Source organism: Crotalus tigris, unplaced genomic scaffold (assembly GCF_016545835.1).
Source record: "Crotalus tigris isolate CLP2741 ecotype Arizona unplaced genomic scaffold, ASM1654583v1 scf7180000018122.1127207, whole genome shotgun sequence".
NCBI lineage: Eukaryota > Metazoa > Chordata > Lepidosauria > Squamata > Viperidae > Crotalus > Crotalus tigris.
This window is the reverse complement of record NW_024096835.1, coordinates 906,762-927,235: the sequence shown is the minus strand read 5'-3', so window position 1 is coordinate 927,235 and position 20,474 is coordinate 906,762. Positions and strand designations below refer to the sequence as shown.

Below are 20,474 nucleotides of genomic sequence, written 5' to 3'. Positions count from 1 at the left end.
TATGTATTCTAATATACAGCCCAAATGTTGGAGATGTGGCAATAAGGATGCGACATATTTTCACATTTGGTGGAATTGCAAAAAGGTAAAGGCTTTTTGGATTATGATTTGGTGGAACATTCAAAAGATTTTTAGAAGGAAGATAAAGTTTACTCCTCAATTATTTTTATTGGGTATTTTTGTGGATCTAAATGACAAAGAAACTACTTTAATGTTGAATTTATTAACCGCGGCAAGGTTACTAGTAGGTTCATATTGGAAGAAAGATTCCTTGCCTACCTTAGAAGAATGGATATTTAAAGTTTCTAGTTTTGCAGAAATGGCAAAACTTTCTGCTTATTTGAAGGATCATACACAAGAAAGATATATTATTGTATGGAGAAGATGGATAGATTATATTCAGAAAAAGTATGGAACTATAAAGTTTCATTTACTTTACGAGTGAATTTTATAGTAAATGTTATAGAGATTTGTTTATGATGTTATTGGAGTTAAAGGTTAAGTATGATATTTTTTTCTCTCTCTTTTTTTTTCTTTTTCTCTTTTCTTTTTCTTTTTTATTGTCAACTTTGTCATTAATAACCCTGTATTCTGCTCTGGGAAGTGAGGGGAGGGGGGTTGGGGGTGGGTGGGTGGAAGAGTGGGTGGGTAAGGATCATATAGATATGGTAGTTTATAAGAAAGGTGCGGCCTGGGCATTTCCCCTATGCTGCGTTCATGTGTTTGAGAGGGATGAGAGGAGAAGAAGGTGTAGGGAGGAAGTAGGATGGTAAGAGGAGAAGGGGAGGGGAAGAGAATAGGAGGGGAGGAGAGAAAGAGGAGGGAAGTAGGGAAGGTTTTAGAGAGGGTGGACGCGGCCTGGGGGGAATGGGCAGGCGGTACCAATGGTTATGAATTTATTTTATTCCAAAATTGTATTTTGTATGATGTACAAATGGAAAAAAAAATAAAATAAAAACTTTTTCAAATAATAATAATAATAATTTTGAAGAAATTCTTTCCCTTATTGGGGAGATGGGCAGCATATTAATTAATAAAATAAACAAACAAACACACACACACACATACACACCTGGAGTGTCTGTCCAAATCGCTTCAAGGGAGTTGTTCGGACAGGAGGAATTAAGCTTGCTAATGATGTCACTCTAGAAAGAGGCTTGACCCGCTTGTTACTGGGCTCCTGTAAATTTTAGACAAATTAATTACATATAAGCATCATTATACAGGTGATTGTAATGATAATACAAAATAATATAAGAGGAATAGATAATGCAAGAGGAAAGCCACAAACAATGTTACCTAGCCAGTCAGCCCCCTCTCCCAGGGCTCTAACCTGTAAAGGAGGTGTTGTTGTTTTTTTGTAAGATAACGCTGACTTAAATCAGGTCATTAAACATGTTTATCCTAATATTGTGTTGGGGCTCAAACAATCACTCCATTCAGACCCTACTATCTAGATGATCTCATGTGACAATGAGAAGATAACAGGACTGAGCAGATTTGTTTGACGCTGATTTGTAATGGCCATTTTTGGAGGGGGGGCTCTGGAAGTCTCCTAAAATAATGCAAAGAAAGAATGTTATGCTCATGGGTACCTCTTGAATGCTATTAAAATATTGTGTATTACATTCTGATGCAGACATATTTACTATCGCCTTATGGCACTCTCTCCTCCCAACACATACACTAATACCCTCAGCATTTCATGATTAAATTGCTCTCTTCACCGTGTTCCTCGCGGTTATCTTCATCAAATAATTATGAGGTTTCTTTGTTTTTCCCTTTTAATTTATAAAGTAATATCTTTTGTGTTAGGGATAATTTTTTGAAGTCTGTATTTTTTTGGTTTCAGTGCAGTATACCTGATAATTCCCTTTCTTAAGCTGGCTCCTTGGATCATTGGTCATGGTACCTGGAATGATGGGAACTGTGGTCCAACACATGGAGGCAACATTAGGGATGGCTAAGCTATAGCAATACATTTCCTCAATAAAGATATTTTTTCTCAATAGACCCAGCTCTAGCAAACATGAAATGTTTGCAGTTCCAAGAGACTCTGTGTGTGTGTGTGTGTGTGTGTGTGTGTGTGTGTAGAGGACACATAACCCAACATGAGATATTTTCTTTGAAATGGGGCTTATTATTTAAAAAGTGTATGCAGAATTACATTTTGTTAAACAACTTTGTTCCAAAATTCAGTTCCCAAAACAATTTCTTATCTCTTTTAATAACATAAAAGATGCTGCTATGAATGTTTTGATGAGCTCATTCCTGAAGGGCATAGATAGTGTAAAAACAGAAATATTTAGCCTCAAATATTTCTCCCTGCTGATACTCAAATCGTTATACATTTCTCTATTCAATAAGTATCTTTTGAAAGAGACAAAAGTTAGAGCATTAAGATGACAATATCTGTAAAGAACATTTGCATATTTAACACTGTTCAACATCCAATCTTTATGTAAATACATTGAAAAATATAAGTATATTTATTATTTTTAAACACTTAATAAACATCTAGCATTGAGTAGGATACATAAATAATATATACTGTTTAAATCTGTGTCTGTCAAGATTTTCTGAAGAAATATTATTACTTCTGCATGCCAGAAAAATATAAACAAACTGGTAAATAATTTTTAAAGTTGATGATTACCCTTGCCTTCCTAATATCCATCCCGCACTGAAGGAATCTTGGGCAGCACGTGTAAAAGGCAAAATCTGAGAGAAAAAAACTCAAACTGTTCCGGATGATGTGGAAAAAAAATCCAAAAATATAAAAACAGAAAACCCCCAGGACTTTTAGAAGATATGAATTTAATAACTCATCAGAAATAATATTTTAATCAACATTTTAAACACAATCACCTCTCTTTTTCAGCCATAATTATGAAGTTTAGTTAAGCACCTTGTAATCCCAGGTTTGTAGGGAAAAAAAATTCCCAGGGAAAATAAGCCAGACCTTACTGTAATTTTCCATATGTTAGTAAATTCATTGTGGCAATTCTTCTTGTAAACAAAAACAAACAAACAAAAACCAGGACAGTGGCAGCTTCTTTAATTTTGGTCAGAAATACCATTTTCATCAGTGCAGATATGGACAGGAGAATCAAATGCAAAGCTAGGTATTTATTTCTCTATAGATGAAGCTGAAGTTTATCAATATCCCCTAAAGACAGGCACTAAAATGTGAAAAAGTCTCCCATATATCAAGACCCTATTCCGTTGTGGATGCTCTGCAAACAACAAAAGCCAGCTTGCCCTCATCTTAGCCAAGGTGGATTCAATTTCCTTTGTCTTCGGCAGCGATGGTTTAGCTCAGTCTTTTGGATGGTACATTTATTTTTACGCCACTGCAGCACCACCAGAATACTGAACACAGGAGGAAGTCTGTGAGTGGTCGTTCACTCATTCACTCTCGTTCTCCTCTAAATGGCCCTTCAAGCCCTCAGCGGCTTCTTGCTTAGCATGCCTCTGCTGCTGTGCGTGCCACTGCTCTCCCAGAGGGCAGAGAAAGGATTCTCGTCAGTCCCACTGCAGTCCCAGGCACCTACGTCCCAAATGCCATGGGGCAAAGCTACGCTGCAATCTCCTTTTTAGAAGGTGTGATATTCTTCAGAATATAATAACCAATATTCAAACTAGATCTAGTCACAGCTTGGTAGCAAAACTGTATTTCAGGTATTATCAAAAACTTGTTATTTCTACACTGTAATTCCAGGAAGTAAAACATAGAACTTCAAGATGTTTAGAAATTCCTTCTTGTTAATTATCAGATTTTTCTCTATGAACAATGACCTTCACAAAAATAAAACACTCTAGGCTCCAGATAATAAGAGGAAAACTCACTTGAGGCTGAAGATGCTGATTTATTACAACCTTTGAAATGTAAACAAAGTATCTTTGAAATTATGTGCTCATGAACAGCACCTTTGCAGTTAAGAAGCAAGAAGGTTAAATCAGTTTTCTGTCTAGATACAAAGTCCTTTCAAAGTATTCTATCAGGGGCTGTAGGTTAACAAAGGATGAGGCCACATTTCTGCCTTCCCTCTTTGTCAGAGATTATCTTCTCTTTTCCTCTATGCTTAGCTGGCTGCCAATGGAGAGAGACAGATCACTGATTACATGCTATCTCTAGTTTAAACTATCCAATCATATGAGCAAAGACCAATTGCTTTGGTCTTTTCTGCAGAATTAATACCCCCTGTCCTAGTACAAAATTAATTTTCAGCAGCCATATAATTTCCTTTGCTCTTTGACAATCCTCCCCGTTAGTATTCATTTAACACCATTTTGCATCTAAGCTGGAAAAATCTCTAAAAGGACATTCAAATCAAAGACAAAGTTCAGAGGTGGTATATATTTACATACAAGTTATATTTTCCTAAGCTTAGTAAAATGCCAGACTATGGAGAATACTGCAGAGCCAATCTACTATTGTAGTTAGATTGCTACCAGGGCTTACTGTGATAAGACAGTTGTTGAAAAAGTAGCATAATGCCAGGTCTTTCAAAGTGATACAGGACTGAGCTTCTTTGCTATCTTTCCAGCTATTTACCGGTAATAATTATTCATAAATCAGCATCTCACACACCACTGGAATAATCTCTGAAAACTAACTTATTAAATTTTATCCCATTCTTTAAGCTTGCATAGATCTTTTAAACCTTCTCTTTCTCTTCTAAAGAGTTAACCACTCTTTTTGACCACTTGCAAATGTTATTCTTTCCCTCAGTTCAGATCATTAACAAAAATGTTGAACAGAAGCCTTGTACAGCTTTGTAACATGTCATTTGATACTATTTACCAGGCTGATCTGGAACTACTTGTGTGTCATGCAACCAATAATGAATTCATTTAACAGCTGTATCCTAGCCTATGTGCTTATCATTTTATTAAAGGGGATATTATGAGAGTCTTTGACAAATCTTTTGCTGAGATCAAGGGATAGCACATCCACCACCACCACCCAATCTATTAAGCTGATACATCTGTCAAAAAAGTAGGTAAGATTAGTTAAACATGACATGTTTGCAACAAACCCATACTGGTTCTTGTCAATTTTGCATTAAAAAGCTCACAGGTATGCTTTTTAATAGTCTGCTTCAGGCTTTTGCCCAGAACAGTTGTCAAACTGTAATTTTCTAGGTCCTTCATCTTCTACTTTTGAAGATATAGATGCTTGCTTTCCTTGTTTTTCTAGGCCTTGCCAGTTTTTTCAAAACACTTTTTATTATTTTCCATTTTACACCAACACAACTTAAGAACCCACGTGAATACGCGGTGATCCATTTTTTGAAAATAAATAATAACATGGTAAATATATACCTATTATTTCTTTAAAATTTCCCTCTCTATCTATATAGAATATTATAATCGGATTAGTACATTTTCATTGAATTCATTCATTACTATGTCTAACCATCGTCTACATTAATAAAAAAAAAATCTTTAATCTATAAAAACCTATATTTCTTCTCACATTTAACTTAGGCTTAGTGAACTCCATTTATTTAAAGACATTATAATCAAGTCAATATCTAAAACCAATTCATTCACTAATATAACATTTCATCCAAATCATATACCAGTAATTAAAAATAGACTAACATTCTCTATCTATTTATATTGTTATAGACTCATTAAAACCTTTCTAAAACAAATTTTCATTGAATATATCACTCTATATAAATTTCATTAATCAATAAAAGTTTGCAAATTCATTATCCATCCCAAAGATCCTGTATCATGCTTTCTTAATTTTACAAATATTTAATCTTAAACTAACATATTCATTTACTATTCAGGTGCCCCAAATGTTTTTTTATTTAAGCATTATGAACTCCAAAAGTAAATTCTTCTCTTTCTCATCAATCTTCTATTGTTTTTCATTATTTCTCCAAATCTCCAATAATTAATTCCATCATTTCCCATATTTCAGTTCTTTTCTCATTATACCATCTCTAGTATCAAAACATATAAAGCCTTTTTAACAAAGTCCAAGTCCAAATCAATCCAGATCGCTATAAGGCCATTGCCACATTACTATAATCAGATTTAATATTTATATCTTATTCTGGGTTTCTTTCTAATCCAAACAGGTTTCTATAATCGGGCCTCCGCCTGCCACACTATACACTCCAAAAAAAAAGCTCCCATTGTGCATTTTGTTATGTTAATATAAAAGTTATAGTTAGTCTGAATGGCTCGTGGCAGAACATCATTTCCCCTTTCTTTTAACACTGAATAAATTTCACTTAAAGTCCCTTCTTTTATGTCGTCCTCTTTGATCACGTTTCTCTTCTTCCCATAATTTTTCAGATTGCAGATCAACTTGTCTTTCTGAAGTGAGATCATCTAGTTCCTTATCATAAGCCCTTTGTCCATTAATGTCAAATCTTTTTTCCAAAATCAATTGATTGTCCAACTGTGAGTTTACTTCTTCCACCTCAGTAAGCAAGGTACAAGCCTCTTGTGTATAAACTGATGTTTCACTTAGTCCTTGTCTTTTTCCTTGTTGATACCAAGAAATCTCTTTTGAACAAGCAATTATCTCATCCGTATTTTCCAAAATTTTAGCCAGAATATACTTGTAAAAGTCTACACCGGTTTCCTCCATCTTTATTATCTTTCAAGCCTTTATCCTTTTAGAGGAGACTATATTTAAAGAGTGATCACAATATCCATCTCCTCCCAGTTTCCTCGCCTTTTTCCTTTGTACAAAATGAAAGCCTTTCCAGCGAAGAAAAGATAGCAAGTACAATGAATAAGTTTATCAAAAGGTGTCCCCCAGAAAGTAATCAGATGTTCAATCCTTTCAGACACCATAAAGGTACAAGCAAACAATATTCTCCAAATATTATAAAAAACTTTCTTGAGGCTCCTAATATCCAAAAATAAAATCAGTCATTAAAACAAAAATAAGTTTAATCCTTTGTGCTTCTCTTCCCCCATTTAACAAGCCGCTTCAGTAATTCCAAGAGGAAAAAAAAAACTTTTCACAGGCATAAAGAAAGTAGAGGTAAAAGGAAAGTCTCACCAAGTTCTCCATGGTGGGTCCATTTGCTTAGCTGATCTTGTGGTTTGTGGTTGGTGCAGCTAAATGATCGGCCATTTTACTGGCCGATCTTTACCCTGTCGGCTCAAAGGAGATACTCGGTGTACAGAGGATGCCGCCGCTCCTCTGCAACTACCGAGAAGCCTCCTCAACAGTAGACGCTCCTCCAGAGCATCTTTTCAACCCTCTAAGGGGTCTACCGGCAGGGGAAACTCGATCGGCAAAGGGATGACTCCCTTTGCTCGACCGCACCGCCGCCAACCGGAACCGGAAGCCTAGGCCTTGCCAGTTTTTCACTGGGACTCAAAAATTTCACTTTAGTGACTTTGAGATCACTCTGGTTTTATCTCCAGTAGAATCAGATGTAATACATCCCGCCCTGGAGAGCTGGATTCATTTAAAATTAATGAAATGCTATGTTACTCTCTCCTTGTCTATCTTCAGCTGCAACTTTTTCTTCCCACTATTGGTACAGAAAAGTGTGAGAGTGAGTCTAGGACTGAAAGACCTTACACACATAGACACAGACACACACAGCTGCAGATTTTCCCCTTATCAATGGAGAAAGTTGCCTCCTAGCCAATGCACCACAGTGCTTTGAGGGAGAGTCTCAATAAATTTCTATCCTAATGTACATTCATTCATTCATTAAGATCATTGTAATTCTAAATTAAAGAGCTCATATGCTGAGTTCCTTGTATTACTATTTCTTTCACCTTAACTTTTTCCCCTAAAGACAACTGGCTATCTAGAGTTCTTTTTCATTACTGAGAGAGGATAAATATAAAACATAAGTATTTCATCTTTTTGCTATCTCCTATTATTAATTCTTATCTTTTTCTTTGCAATAGTCTTACGGCTTCTTTGCCTTTTTATTCCTGACAGAGCAGAAAGAGCCTTTTATGTTGTTTGGGGTATTTTTCACAAGCCTCAGCTCCTTCTGAACTTTAAGCTTTCTGGCAACTGCTTTATATCCTTTTTTGGTTATACAATCTTCCTTCCATTGCCTATAGATATCCTTTTGCTTTTTAGCATTTCGGGAAGCTGTGTATATCCACACTGATCTTTCTAACAGTCTATTACTAGCTTGTGATTATACTTTTTTTTTTCCCCTTCTACTAGCAATTGTTTGTGATTGTGCCTTTAATTGTTTCACAAGATTTCCCATCCTTCTCAGTCATTATTCTCTGTCAGATTTTTTAAACAATTTGATCTAAAATAGCTCTCATCTGAGTTCCCCGAGTCCCTGGTGTGTTATAATCCAGAAAATAGTTTGGGCTCTCTTCAGGCAAGAAGTCAAACAATGCACATGACCACGTAGATTACCATTAAATGCCCTTTGCTATCCACATTTCTCAGAATCTTCTGTAACATGGACCCTGTCAAACTCTCACCAAAACTCCTGTTATGTTCACTGTTCAGATACTTGAGTTGGTCTTCCAAATGCTGCTTTTCTAGATGTGCTCTCACCTGGACTAAGACTTTTTCCCATTGCAAAGAATATAGCCTTATATCCAGTAGTGTGCTGGTCAATGCTTAAGAACTGGTTCTTCAAGCTCCTTTGCCACTGTCATTTTCTGCTGGTACCCGCAGAATAGCTGATCAGTATAGTGGCTCAGTTCTGCTTGCGACTGGCTTGAAAAAAATCCAGAAAATTTAACAATTCATTCTCATGAGCTGGTATGAGCTAACGCCAGCATACCACTTCTTACATGTAGCCTTAGAAAATGTCTTGAATGTCAGGCTAAAGTACATTTATTTTACAATATTTATTAGTTTTCTATACAGTTCTTTCAGCAAAAACTATCTTGCCTTCAAATTTCTTTCTGAATAATTAAAGGAGAGTCATTCTTATTTTACTTGCAGAAAATAAGCCAGTTGTTCCTGATGATTCAGTACTAGAAAGGCATTGACCTGGATCAGTATTAAAAGATTACAATGTGATCAGCACAAATACTGCAAAAATAATTTTACTACGTTTGCTGTTTCTTAGGAAGCTATTTTTCGCCTAATAAAGGCTGTATACATAAGCATGCTTATGACTAAGAAGTTTTTTAACCAAGGTTTTCTATTAATACAGTAAGATAATACACAAATGGAAAAAATCTTCAGAATGAGAAATCCTGAAGGTCATCCTAACTCTAAAATGTATTCATCTGCCATTCCATTTTACTTAGGAAAATATCAGCTATTCTTTTGGTCATGCATACTCCAAATTAACATTATTAAAGGTTGTAGAATTTATCTTTGATGTACATTAGTAAGAGCTGGGTTATAACATGCTTTATACTCAGTTCTGAAGAAACTAAACCTTAGACAATAATTATAATCATAAATACTAATTTGAAGATACTTTATTTAACTATCAAGTTTTAAAAGTTACTGTATCCTATATATTTCTAGAATAGGTATTCCAAAATTGTCATACCTTGTTCCAAGCACATTATGAAGCAAAAAAAAATAATAATAATAATTAAAAATACCCAACTGAAAGTGGCATATATAATGGATAGGTGCTAAACAATATTTCTAGTCTTAAAAAATTGAGATGGCAAACCATCCATGGCAAAATTAGATAAAAATAATTATTCTCACATATTTCTTAGAGTCCTTGTTTATTTTCAGACTGGGTCTCATATACAAGGCTACTGCAGCCTAACATGTCTTTGAGGTGCTCTTCATGACCAAGGTTTTTGTAATTATTAGTAAGTGAGGCATTATTAGTCTGGATCAGAACATTCATCACAATTCTAGTTCACTATCAATACCACCTAAACCTGTTATCTGATGAAATCCATAGACATTCCTGCACTGAATATTATGTACTGAAAACCATTATATTTTAAACAGCATCGTATGAACTAATTATAAATAAAAGTCAAGTGACTCTCCAAATATGGGAAGTATTTCAGGAATACATAAATGTCAGGGTTATTTCCATAACACTGAGAGAAGGATTAAGGCTAAAAATATGGAACCTAGAATTGTTAATAATGTAATAATAGATACTAAAATTAAAATATGCAGCCTCAGTTTCAAATATAAATTACTGGTGTTGTAACTAAAATGAAATAGAAAGTCTCTGCTGTAGACACTCTATTTGTGGCACCGTTACTGTATTTTACTTTCAAAATTTCTAATTGTGCAACATGGTTAAGGAAATAGGAATATTGATGCTAGTAGTGGACAACGTGGTGGGAGCAGAGACAGAGGTCTACATTAGTTTAAATCAGCACTGGGTGAAATTAAAAATGATATACCAAAACCCTATAGTGAAAAAATACATTAAAAGAAAACCATATTGGATCACTCTTCTGTAGGATACTCCTGAAATTTAGAACTGAAGGAGTGAAAAAAATCTCTGAAATCAAACCATTTTTTCTCAGTAAAACTCAGAATTCCCGAGGTGTACTGTGGAAACCGACCACCCACCAGAGTTGCAAAGAAAGGTCTACATTTAGTTTTGCTTCACGTTTGCCACAGCTAGGTCCAAAATAAATCATTTAAATTTTCAAACATAGCTGAGTGAGATCACTGAAGTATGGAGCTACTTCCAGTTTTGCACAGAATTCTTATGTAAAAGTGCTTTAATTTATTGCACAATTGTGGATAAGATACTTTGCAACTGCTTGCAATGTCTAGTCTATGATTGCTTTTAAAACTATACCTAATTATACAAAACACTAATGGTAAATTGAATTATTTGTCCTTTTTTCTGCCCCTCCCCCCCATTTCCTTGCATCTTCTTTGGAGAAGAATTGGAGGTACCTAGGAATCTATTTGCATGACATGGGTTTAGTGCATTATATAGGAAATGAGGAGACAAGATCTCATAAAAAGCATGTTCTATTCCCTATTTAATTCTCCTTGTGTGTGTGTGTGTGTATGTGTGTATGTATGTGTATATATATATATATATATATATATATATGATAAAATAATACAGTTAAGATTTCAGAACAGCAGGATAACAAAAGAACAGAGCTAATAGCAACAGAAATAACAATAATAACAGAAGCAACTTAAGCCAACTAACAACAACAACAACAACAACAATAGAGCTGGAAGGCACCTTGGAGGTCTTCTAGTCCAACTTCCTGCTCAGGCAGGAAACCCTACCATTTCAGATAAAGGGCTGTCTAGTCTCTTCTTAAAAACTTCCAGAGTTTGGAGAATTCACAACTTCTGGAGGCATGTTGTTCCACTGATTAATTGTTCTAACGGTCAGGAAGTTTCTCCTTAGTTCTAGGTTGCTTCTCTCTTTGATTAGTTTCCATCCATTGCTTCTTGTCGTGCCTTCAGGTGCTTTGGAGAAATAGCTTGACTCCCTCTTCTTTGTGGCAGCCACTCAAATATTGGAACACTGCTATCATGTCCCCCCTTGTCCTTCTCTTCATTAAACTAGACATACCCAATTCCAGCAACCATTCTTTATATGTTTTAGCGTTCAGTCTGTTGCTCTTCTCTGTACTCATTCTAGAGTCTCAACATCTTTTTTACATTGTGGTGACCAAAACTGGATGCAGTATTCCAAGTGTGGCCTTATCAAGGCATAGTTGTTGTTGTTGTTAGTTGTGAAGTAGGTGTCTGATCCATCACGATCCCATCGACAACGTTTCTCCAGGCCTTCCTGTCCTCTACCATCTTTTGGAGTCCATTTAAGCTCACGCCTACTGCTTCAGTGACTCCATCCAGCTACCTCATTCTCTGTCGTCCCTTTCTTCTATTGCCCTCAATCTTTCCCAGCATTAGGCTCTTCTCCAGTGAGTCCTTCCTTCTCATTAGGTGGCCAAAGTACTTGAGTTTCAACTTCAGGATCTGGCCTTCTAAAGAGCAGTCAGGTTTGATCTCTTTTAGGACTAACCGGTTTGATCGCCTTGCAGCCCAGGGGACTCGCAGGAGTCTCCTCCAGCACCATAGTTCAAAGGCCTCAATTCTTTTGCGCTCAGCCTTTCTTATGGTCCAACTTTCACAGTCATACAGTGCAACTGGGAAAACCATGGCCTTGACTATACATACTACCAAGGTATTATAAAGTGGTATTATAAAGTGGTATTAACACTTCATGTATTTCTCCTTCAAGAGATTTACATTTTCTATATGCTCATCCTAGTTTAGCCTAGTGTTTGGTGGAGGAGCTGTGTTTAGGGAGCCTGTGGAAGGACAGAAAGGTCAAGGTTGACTCAGCCTTCCATCCTTCTGAGGTCAGTAAAATGAGGACCCAGATTATTGGAGGCAATATGTTGACTCTGTAAACCGCTTAGAGAGGGTTGTAAAGCACTGTGAAGGGATATATAAGTCTAAGTGTTATTGCTATCATGAAAAAAATCTATATGGTCACTAAGAGTTGACACTGATGGCACAATTAATTATATTATAAAACAATATTAATAGACAATTATCAATACAATTAGATAATATAGCCAATCTTAATGAAAAGTGGATTAGTTGTAAGGAAAGGAAAGCGTATATGGAAGTTTCTTAGAACAGAATGAAAACGAACATCATAAAGAGCATGCAACAGAAGTATGATGAGTTATGTTAAGTTGTCTGAAAAAGGATGCTTCATGGAAATATTAATTCAATAGAAACTACAGATGATGGAAGAATGCACATAAGAATGATTGCTGCCAAAAATAATAAAATATATTGCATAATGTGAACATAAAGCTGCAAAGACAGCAAGAAACAGTGAAGAACAGGACAGAACATGCAGGAAAAACTGCAACTTTGATGAAGAAATTTGGATTAAGGCAGATCCTCCAGCAGAGCGTATGCTATTAAAACTAAAGTATAAAATGATTTGGATTGAAATTGAAGTAAGAGAATACTAGAAAGAATAAAGATTGATATGAGAATAATAACAATAAGTTGAAGATTGGAATTGAAATAATTGCTGTTGTGCCCAAGAAAACACCAAGAGAATGATGAAGAATGTAAGGATGAAGAAGTAGATAGTATTGGAGCAGAAATGTTAAAATAAGGGATATGACTTGCTTTTGGAGTGGCTCTGTGATTTGTTTGTAAATACGCATCTGTGCCTGAAGATTGGAAGAATGCTGTTATTGTTCACTTGCACAAAAGGAAATTTAACAAGAGTAAATGTGAGATAAACAAACTAGAATTTGTTAAGTGTGCCTAGAAAGTGGCAATGTACAACATCTGGAAAGTGCAGTGTAACTTTAATCTAGGAGACGTCATCACAGATCAGATTTTTGCTGTTGATTAAGTAATTGAGAAACATGAATATGAAAAAGAAAAATTACTGTTGTAAAATTATTATATTCATTGTGACAAAAGTGTGTGATAAAATGAATAGGTATGAATTATGGGTTTTTTTGTGCTGGAGTTGAAACTTGGAAGCTGAATATAGCAAGGATGGTACAGGATGGAACTAAATTGTGCGAGAATAGATTGAATGCTTAGCTAATGGTGTAATGTTGAGTAAGGAGTAAGTGTAGTATCCCCTTGTTTGTTTAAGGTTACTGGACAGCTTTCTGTTTAACATTTGAATTAGGCTTCATTTCCCATATTTTTTCAAATTGCCAAAAGTATGAATTCTCTTCCCAATATGGCTATATGAGCAAAGAACTATAATCTTATTCATGATTTGCAAAGTAGGTAAACTCTCCTTTCAATGAAGCTTGGTTTCTTAAATAGGCTTGTGATGTCAAAATTGTTTTTAACTACCTCAGCAGGAAGCTGGCATACGTAGAGCTTCTCCAAGACAAGCAATGCTAAGAAAATTTATTAGTCAAGGTAGGAACTGCTATTATGAAAGAATTCTAATCACATTCAAATCCTTGCACTTCTCTTTCCCACCCATAAAATATAACAGTTTGAACCCACTCTTTTGGACACAAAGGATGTGTCAACGTTCAAACAATCTTGGCTGCAGCCATCTTCACTTCATTTTCGGTTGCCACAGCAATGGGAGGGGGAGATGTATTCTTTTAGTTTAGACATAACAATGACTGTTCTGTGGGAACCAAGGTCAAGCTACCTAGGTTTTGGTGGGCTGAAGCTTCCACTAGAAAGCCTGCCAAAGTAGTTAATTGGGGATTGTGATTTATGACATATTGCAGAGGTGGGAAGTTCATCTTGTTACTTTCTAACCTGGGGTGGGGGGTGAAACTTTCAGTCTTGATTTCACCTTTGTTCGAGCGATACTACGTAGCCATTAAATGTGTTCTTTGAGGAAAGCAATTGCCTGGAGTTCTTATTTCTACTGGTCTCATCTATCAGAACCATGACAGGATGATTTTTGCTGCTGTATCTCTGTTTTATTAGAGTAGCCTAATTTCAGGCTGTTTTACTTGCAACCTTCAGAGAACTGATTCTGACATTTTTCTTGGTAGCACTGAGGAAGTCTACCATTCAATTCTTTCAATTTTTTTGTTTTAATTTCCCAATTTACTCTATAAACATGCGGTTACCTGATGAACTCTCATTTAACTACTAATCAGATCTTACCTCTTTAACTTTACTGAGAACAAAGCTGTTGGTGGTGGTACCTATATGGAAATGCCCTTGGAAGTACTCCCCATATACAGAACTAGTCTCAAAAAAGGGCTAGGGAGCGACAATTATACAGGTAGCCCGCAACTTACAGGGATGGCCCAGTGACTTAGCCATTAAGACACAAGGCTTGTGGGCTGGAAAGCCGGCAGCCCAGGTTCGAGACCCAAGCACCATGCAATGAGGAGAGCTTCCCTTACTTGTTCCAGCTCTTGCCTACCTAGCAGTTTGAAAGCATGCAAATGCAAGTAGATAAATAGGTATCACTTTAGTGGGAAGTTAACAGTGCTCCATGACGTCATGCTGGCCACAAGAATCCAAAAATGTCTTCGGACAGCACTGGCTCAATGGCCTTGAAACGGAGATGAGCACCGCCCCCTATATTTGGCAATAACTAGTGGAGTAAAATTTGCAGGGATCTCTTTACCTCTACCTTGACTTATGATTGCAATTAAGCCCAAAATTTCCATTGCTAAGTAAGACAATTAAGTGAGTTTTGACCCATTTTACAATCTTTCTTGACATAATTGTTAGGTGAATTGTTGCAATTGTTCAGTTAGTAACATGGCTTTTAAATGAATCTGGCTTCCCCATTGACTTTGATTGTCAGAAGGTCACAAAAGGCAATCACATGACCCTGAAACACTGCAACTACATGCCAGTTGCCAAGCAGATGATGGAACAATAAAAAGAAGTGCCAGTTATTTGATTGGCTAAGTCAATATAAGTTTCACATTCAATCCTTCGCATTGATTTTTGGAAGGGAAAGTGAGTTTACAGCAAGCTACCATCTATCTCTCTTCCTTCACTTCCTGGTACTTCCAGCACTGAGCTTCTCCTGTCCTGTTCAAAGTGCTGTGGGTCAGAAGTAACCAATCTCTAATAAAGGTCAGTAGAATAATACCATGAATAGATGGGAAAACTAACAGATGAACTCTGGCAAGACTATCATTTACGTTTTTGAAATATCCAATCAAAATTACTTAAGCATGATAGATAGAATTGTTCTTCAAGATCAAACCTATGTACATAAAGGACCCAATTCTCAGATAGGCCAACTCAGATTTTTTTTTTTTAATCCCACTACCAGAGCCTTGCTGAATGATAACAAAAAATAGTACAAGACACCCTTGCTCATGCCCCAAATTTGATAGTGACAGTCCTAGGCTGCATTAACAAAGGGACAGAATCAAGATCACATAAAGTGTTAATACAATGTTATAATGCCTTGGTAAGACCACACTTGAAATGCTGCATCCAGTTTTGGTCGCCACAATATAAAAAAAAAAATGTTGAGACTCTGGAAAGACTACAGAGAAGAGCAACAAAGATGATTAGGGGATTGAAGGCTAAAACATATAAGGAACGGTTGCTGGAATTGGGTATGTCTAGTTTAATGAAGAGAAGGACGAGAGGTGACAGGATAGCAGTGTTCCAATATCTCAGGGGTTGCCACAAACAAGAGGGAGTCAAGCTATTATCCAAAGCACCTGAAGGCAGGACAAGAAGAAACAGATGAAACTAATCAAGGAAAGAACCAACCTAGAACTAAGGAGAAAATTCCTGTCAGTTAGAACAATTAACCAGTAGAACAACTTGTCTCCTGAAGTTGTGGGTGCTACAACACTGGAGGTTTTAAAGAAGACCTCTAAAATCCCTTCCAATTCTGTTATTCTGTATACTATTTTTCAAAATTGATCATGTGGACTTCAACTCCCAGAATTTAGCATGCTGGCTGGAGAATTCTGCGAGTTGAAGTCCACATGGCTTAAAGTGGTCAAGTTTGAGAAACGCTGAAACATTCTATCAATGCTGCTCTTCATGAGATGGCAAACGTTGTATTCTAGGAATGTAGTTCAACATCACACTGGGATCTTTAACTCTATTTCTTCTCAAGATTATATTACCATATGAGATATTTTTAACCCCCCACAAGAGTATAACAGAAGATCAAATATATATGACCTAAAAAATGTTCAAATTTCTTACAATGCCATCATAAAAAATAATATCCCTTTTTTAAAACATTCTTTAAGCGGCAGAATTTCATTTTGTATCCTAAGAAGTATATTTCACATTTTGAAAAAAGGCCTGGATCTAGTGATTTCCCAAAAATAAATATTCTAACCTCATTTCATAGTTCATATATATAAGCAATACTTAATTTTACTTTTTACTATCTTTCCAGCTAGCTGGTGGGCACGCCTTGCCTACTGGTTCTGTCTCTGCCTCCTTTACCATTTCTTACAAAACTGCTCAGTTGTTTGAGACAAAAGAGTGGATCTTTGGGGGAGGCGGTGTTGCTTATTTTATTTTTAACAGGTTGGTATAAAAGGCTTTCCATTATGTTTGTTTTAACTGGTGAAATTTTTTTAAAAGTTCCACCAAGTTTTCCTTTGTAGACCAAATAACCAGATATAAAACTGTAGTATTGGGATATATAACTCGATGAACTCTAAAATTGTAGTGGGGGGGAAAGGCGTTAAACAGGTGGCAGTGGTGGAAATGCTGGCCCTTTATTTCTTTCTGGGTGAAATTAACAAATATTCTAACAATTATTCACTTTCTAGTTTCGGGGAGAACTATAACATACTTTTATTCCACTAGTCCTTAAAAAAGATGAAAAAAAAATTAGAAGGGAATCCACCAACCAGGGCTGTGTTATCTGTCATTGTAATCAAAGCAGAGCACAGGGTTGAAATGTGGAGCAGGATTTCTTAAACTGGTCATTTCCAGCTTGTTTATATGCAGGAGAGAAGCAGAAAACCCAAAGATTCTAAAACTGATCTGCAGAGGCAGACATAGCACATCATCTTGTTATCTGGGATAATAGAGGTCATGCCAAATCATCTATTGCAGCAAAATCAATTTTGTGAAAAGTGATGCCTTTCCTGTAAATAATGACTTTAATTTCAGGTTTTGAAAAGCTACAAATTAACCCTCGGAAGAACAGGTGGCAGAAAAAGTGTTTTTTCATCTGCTATTGTGTCCTGCTCAGATTTCTTTAGAATAAAGGTTGCTATTTGAGGCAAAATGTAGTTGAATTGTCAAAGTTCTTTACAGTAGAAACAGCTTTGAACATTCATTTTAGAGGATGTTACAGTTTCTTGTTTTTTCCCTCCTTTCCCTCTTAAAAATGGTTCTTTAAAATGACAACGTTAAACAAACAAAGCTGGCTAACTAACCAACCAACCCACCTTGTGACAATAGATTTGTTTACTACTCTACAGTCTGAAAGTAAAATATTTTCAGACTGTAGAATAGTAAACAAATCTACTGTCACAAGTTTGTTATGCCACATATTAAATGGCCTTTAGAGAAGAAAATTCTTTGAACAGGACCTCTGACCCTTGTTTCTCAGAAAACGTGATTGATCTCTTTGCTATAACTTATAGTATTTTCCAATGAAATATTTAAATATTTGTTGTTGTTAGTTGCGAAGTCGTGTCCAACCCATCGCGACCCCATGGACAACGTTCCTCCAGGTCTTATTTAAATATTAAGTAAGATCAAATTACAGTATAATTTAAACAAGATTTACTTCAGAAAAAAAAAGAGGCAGACTCCTAATTGAAACCCTAATCTGAATCTGCTACATACCGTACTAATTACCTCTAAGTCTTAGAGATGCAGACTGCTTCTAGACAAATCTGATATTTCACACCGATTCATTAACTTCAAAATGTTTCTCATGCTAATCCTTCACCAACCAACCTCTCAACTGTCTCCCTCTCAGTATCTTCCTCAGAACCTATTTCTTTCTATCCAACCCACACCCCACCAGTTTGTGTCTGAGACCCCTCTCTATGTCTCCCAAGTGGCCTAATTGGAACAATATATTCCAGTCTGCCTTATGCTTAAAACTCACATTGCTGCCACAGGGAGGCGTTATGCTCCTCCAGAATCAGATCTGCGGGTGTGCAATCTCAAGCACAGTACAGTACGTATGTTGGGCAGATGAGTTGATTTATTTTTGGCTCAGGTGTGGTCTAACCCAAACCTTGGGCGGATGGGGTGGGGGGAGATAGTTTTTCCATTTGCATCACTGAACTACTGCAGAGCTTCTGGGTGATCTGTTTTCCTGTAACTCTTGCCTCAGCCCACCTCCCCGGCTCCTGGGATTCAGCTGATGTGTTCATAAGTCCTTAAAAGAAAAGGGCAGCCTGACAGATTCCCCTCATGACAACCTTTCAGAAGCACATCATCCTGCAGAATCCACCTTAGACCACAGCCAAGACTCTCAGTTCTGCTTTGGCTGCTTTCAGGTTCTTGGAATTGTTCCAGACAGCACAGTAACCCCAGCAAAGGAAATGGGGATGATCTTGACAACAGCCTTGTCTGCTTCCCATTGTTTCTGGCATAAAGCCAGCTAGCCTGCTACAGACCAGGCTGCTCTTTTGTTTAACTACTTTCAGGTGGATAGTCAAAGAAGGAAGAGTTTAGCCATTTCTTTTCCTTCCTTGCTTTTGGTTGGAGAAGGTAAAGATCTTTACGGTACTTGATCTTAAAACATTTTCACAATGTTTTGGTCTTTGCTCAACCAAACCTGTTTCTTCTAGCTTGGTGATTGGAATTGTTCAAATTACAATCTTATAATTACAGAATTACAAATTGTGATGCTGTGAAGGTCTTGCAGATAGTTTTCCATCATCAACATCTACAAAGTTTTATATAAAGTGCACAATTATTATTTTTGTTTTTAAAAACTCCTTAATGGCTGATTAACAAATCTCTTAACAGTGATCCAATTACTGATTTTGATGTTATTGCAGTAAAAAAAAAATGTCTGTTTCAGGTTAAATTCAGTTCCTTCTGATTTCATGGATATGTCCATGTTATTCTTTTAGCAGCAATTTCCAAGTGTTTTTCTATTTTATATTGTAGGATTTTTTTTTCACCTTTCGTGTCTGGTTCTGGAATTCCTTGGAGATTTCCCATCAAAAGTTAAGCAGGTTTACTATACTTATGTTAAATGCAGAAAGTATTAATATATAGGTCATTTAGAACCTTTATTTATCTGTATTTGCATCCCAGTTCTTATTTAAAAACAGGATGGTAATAAGATAAAAAACATACAAATTCATTGCTTTAAGTAGCATTCAGTCTCCTTTGATGTCCACAACTGACACTCCCTAAGTATGAACTCACAGAGTTGAAACTTACTATCATTATGAAACTAGGTTACAGTGTATAAAATGGTTCTTCTTTTCAGTCTTTATCCCATTACATTACAGTTCAAAATTCTTGATTTTAGATGGATTCACAAAACTTAAAAATTGTGAAATTATATATATATATATATATATATATATATATATATATATATATATATATATTATTACTTTCCCAGTATTTAGTTTAGTAATAACATGCAGAATCTTATATGTTATGAAAAAGCTTTGTGCCCATTTTAATGAAATCTACTGACTAAATTAGTACATATACTAATAAAGACAATGGAAGCAGTTCACCACTATACATCTGTCCACTTCATTTTGAGATGTAATTTCTATAACTGATATTTGTAACCAAAATTTCCAACATTAACTAATAACAAAAATCTTAGATATCAAAATAAAAAGAAAAGCTGTGCAATTAAATGGACAATCAAAACTACCCTTCCTTACCAAAATATCCTAAAAGTTTAGAAAAGTGTCTTGAACTGGACCTCAGTATTCTTTTCTAAACTCTACAATATTATAGAAGTTGGATGGAACCATTAATCTAATCTGTAAAACAGACTAGGAGAACTACATCTTCAACTATGCATCTCTCAACCCAACAAAAATCAGATGACTTAGCAAGCTCAGCAAGAAAGGTAATTTACTTACAAGCTGAGCTGTCACAGACTGAATTCTTAAGCAATTCTTGGCTTGTACAGCTTTTAACACCACTGTTT

At 36.0% G+C, this 20,474-nt stretch overlaps 1 protein-coding gene across 5 annotated transcripts in view; it reads right to left on the bottom strand.

Annotated features, from left to right (window-relative positions):
* Positions 1-20,474, bottom strand: part of ARHGEF3 (Rho guanine nucleotide exchange factor 3) — a 124,726-nt gene that overhangs the window by 25,236 nt on the left and 79,016 nt on the right. For all 5 annotated transcript variants that reach the window (XM_039348147.1, XM_039348148.1, XM_039348149.1 and 2 more), the window contains one exon: positions 1,073-1,180. In XM_039348147.1, coding sequence (XP_039204081.1) covers positions 1,073-1,180 — 108 coding nt within the window. The remainder of the gene's footprint in view (positions 1-1,072; positions 1,181-20,474) is intronic.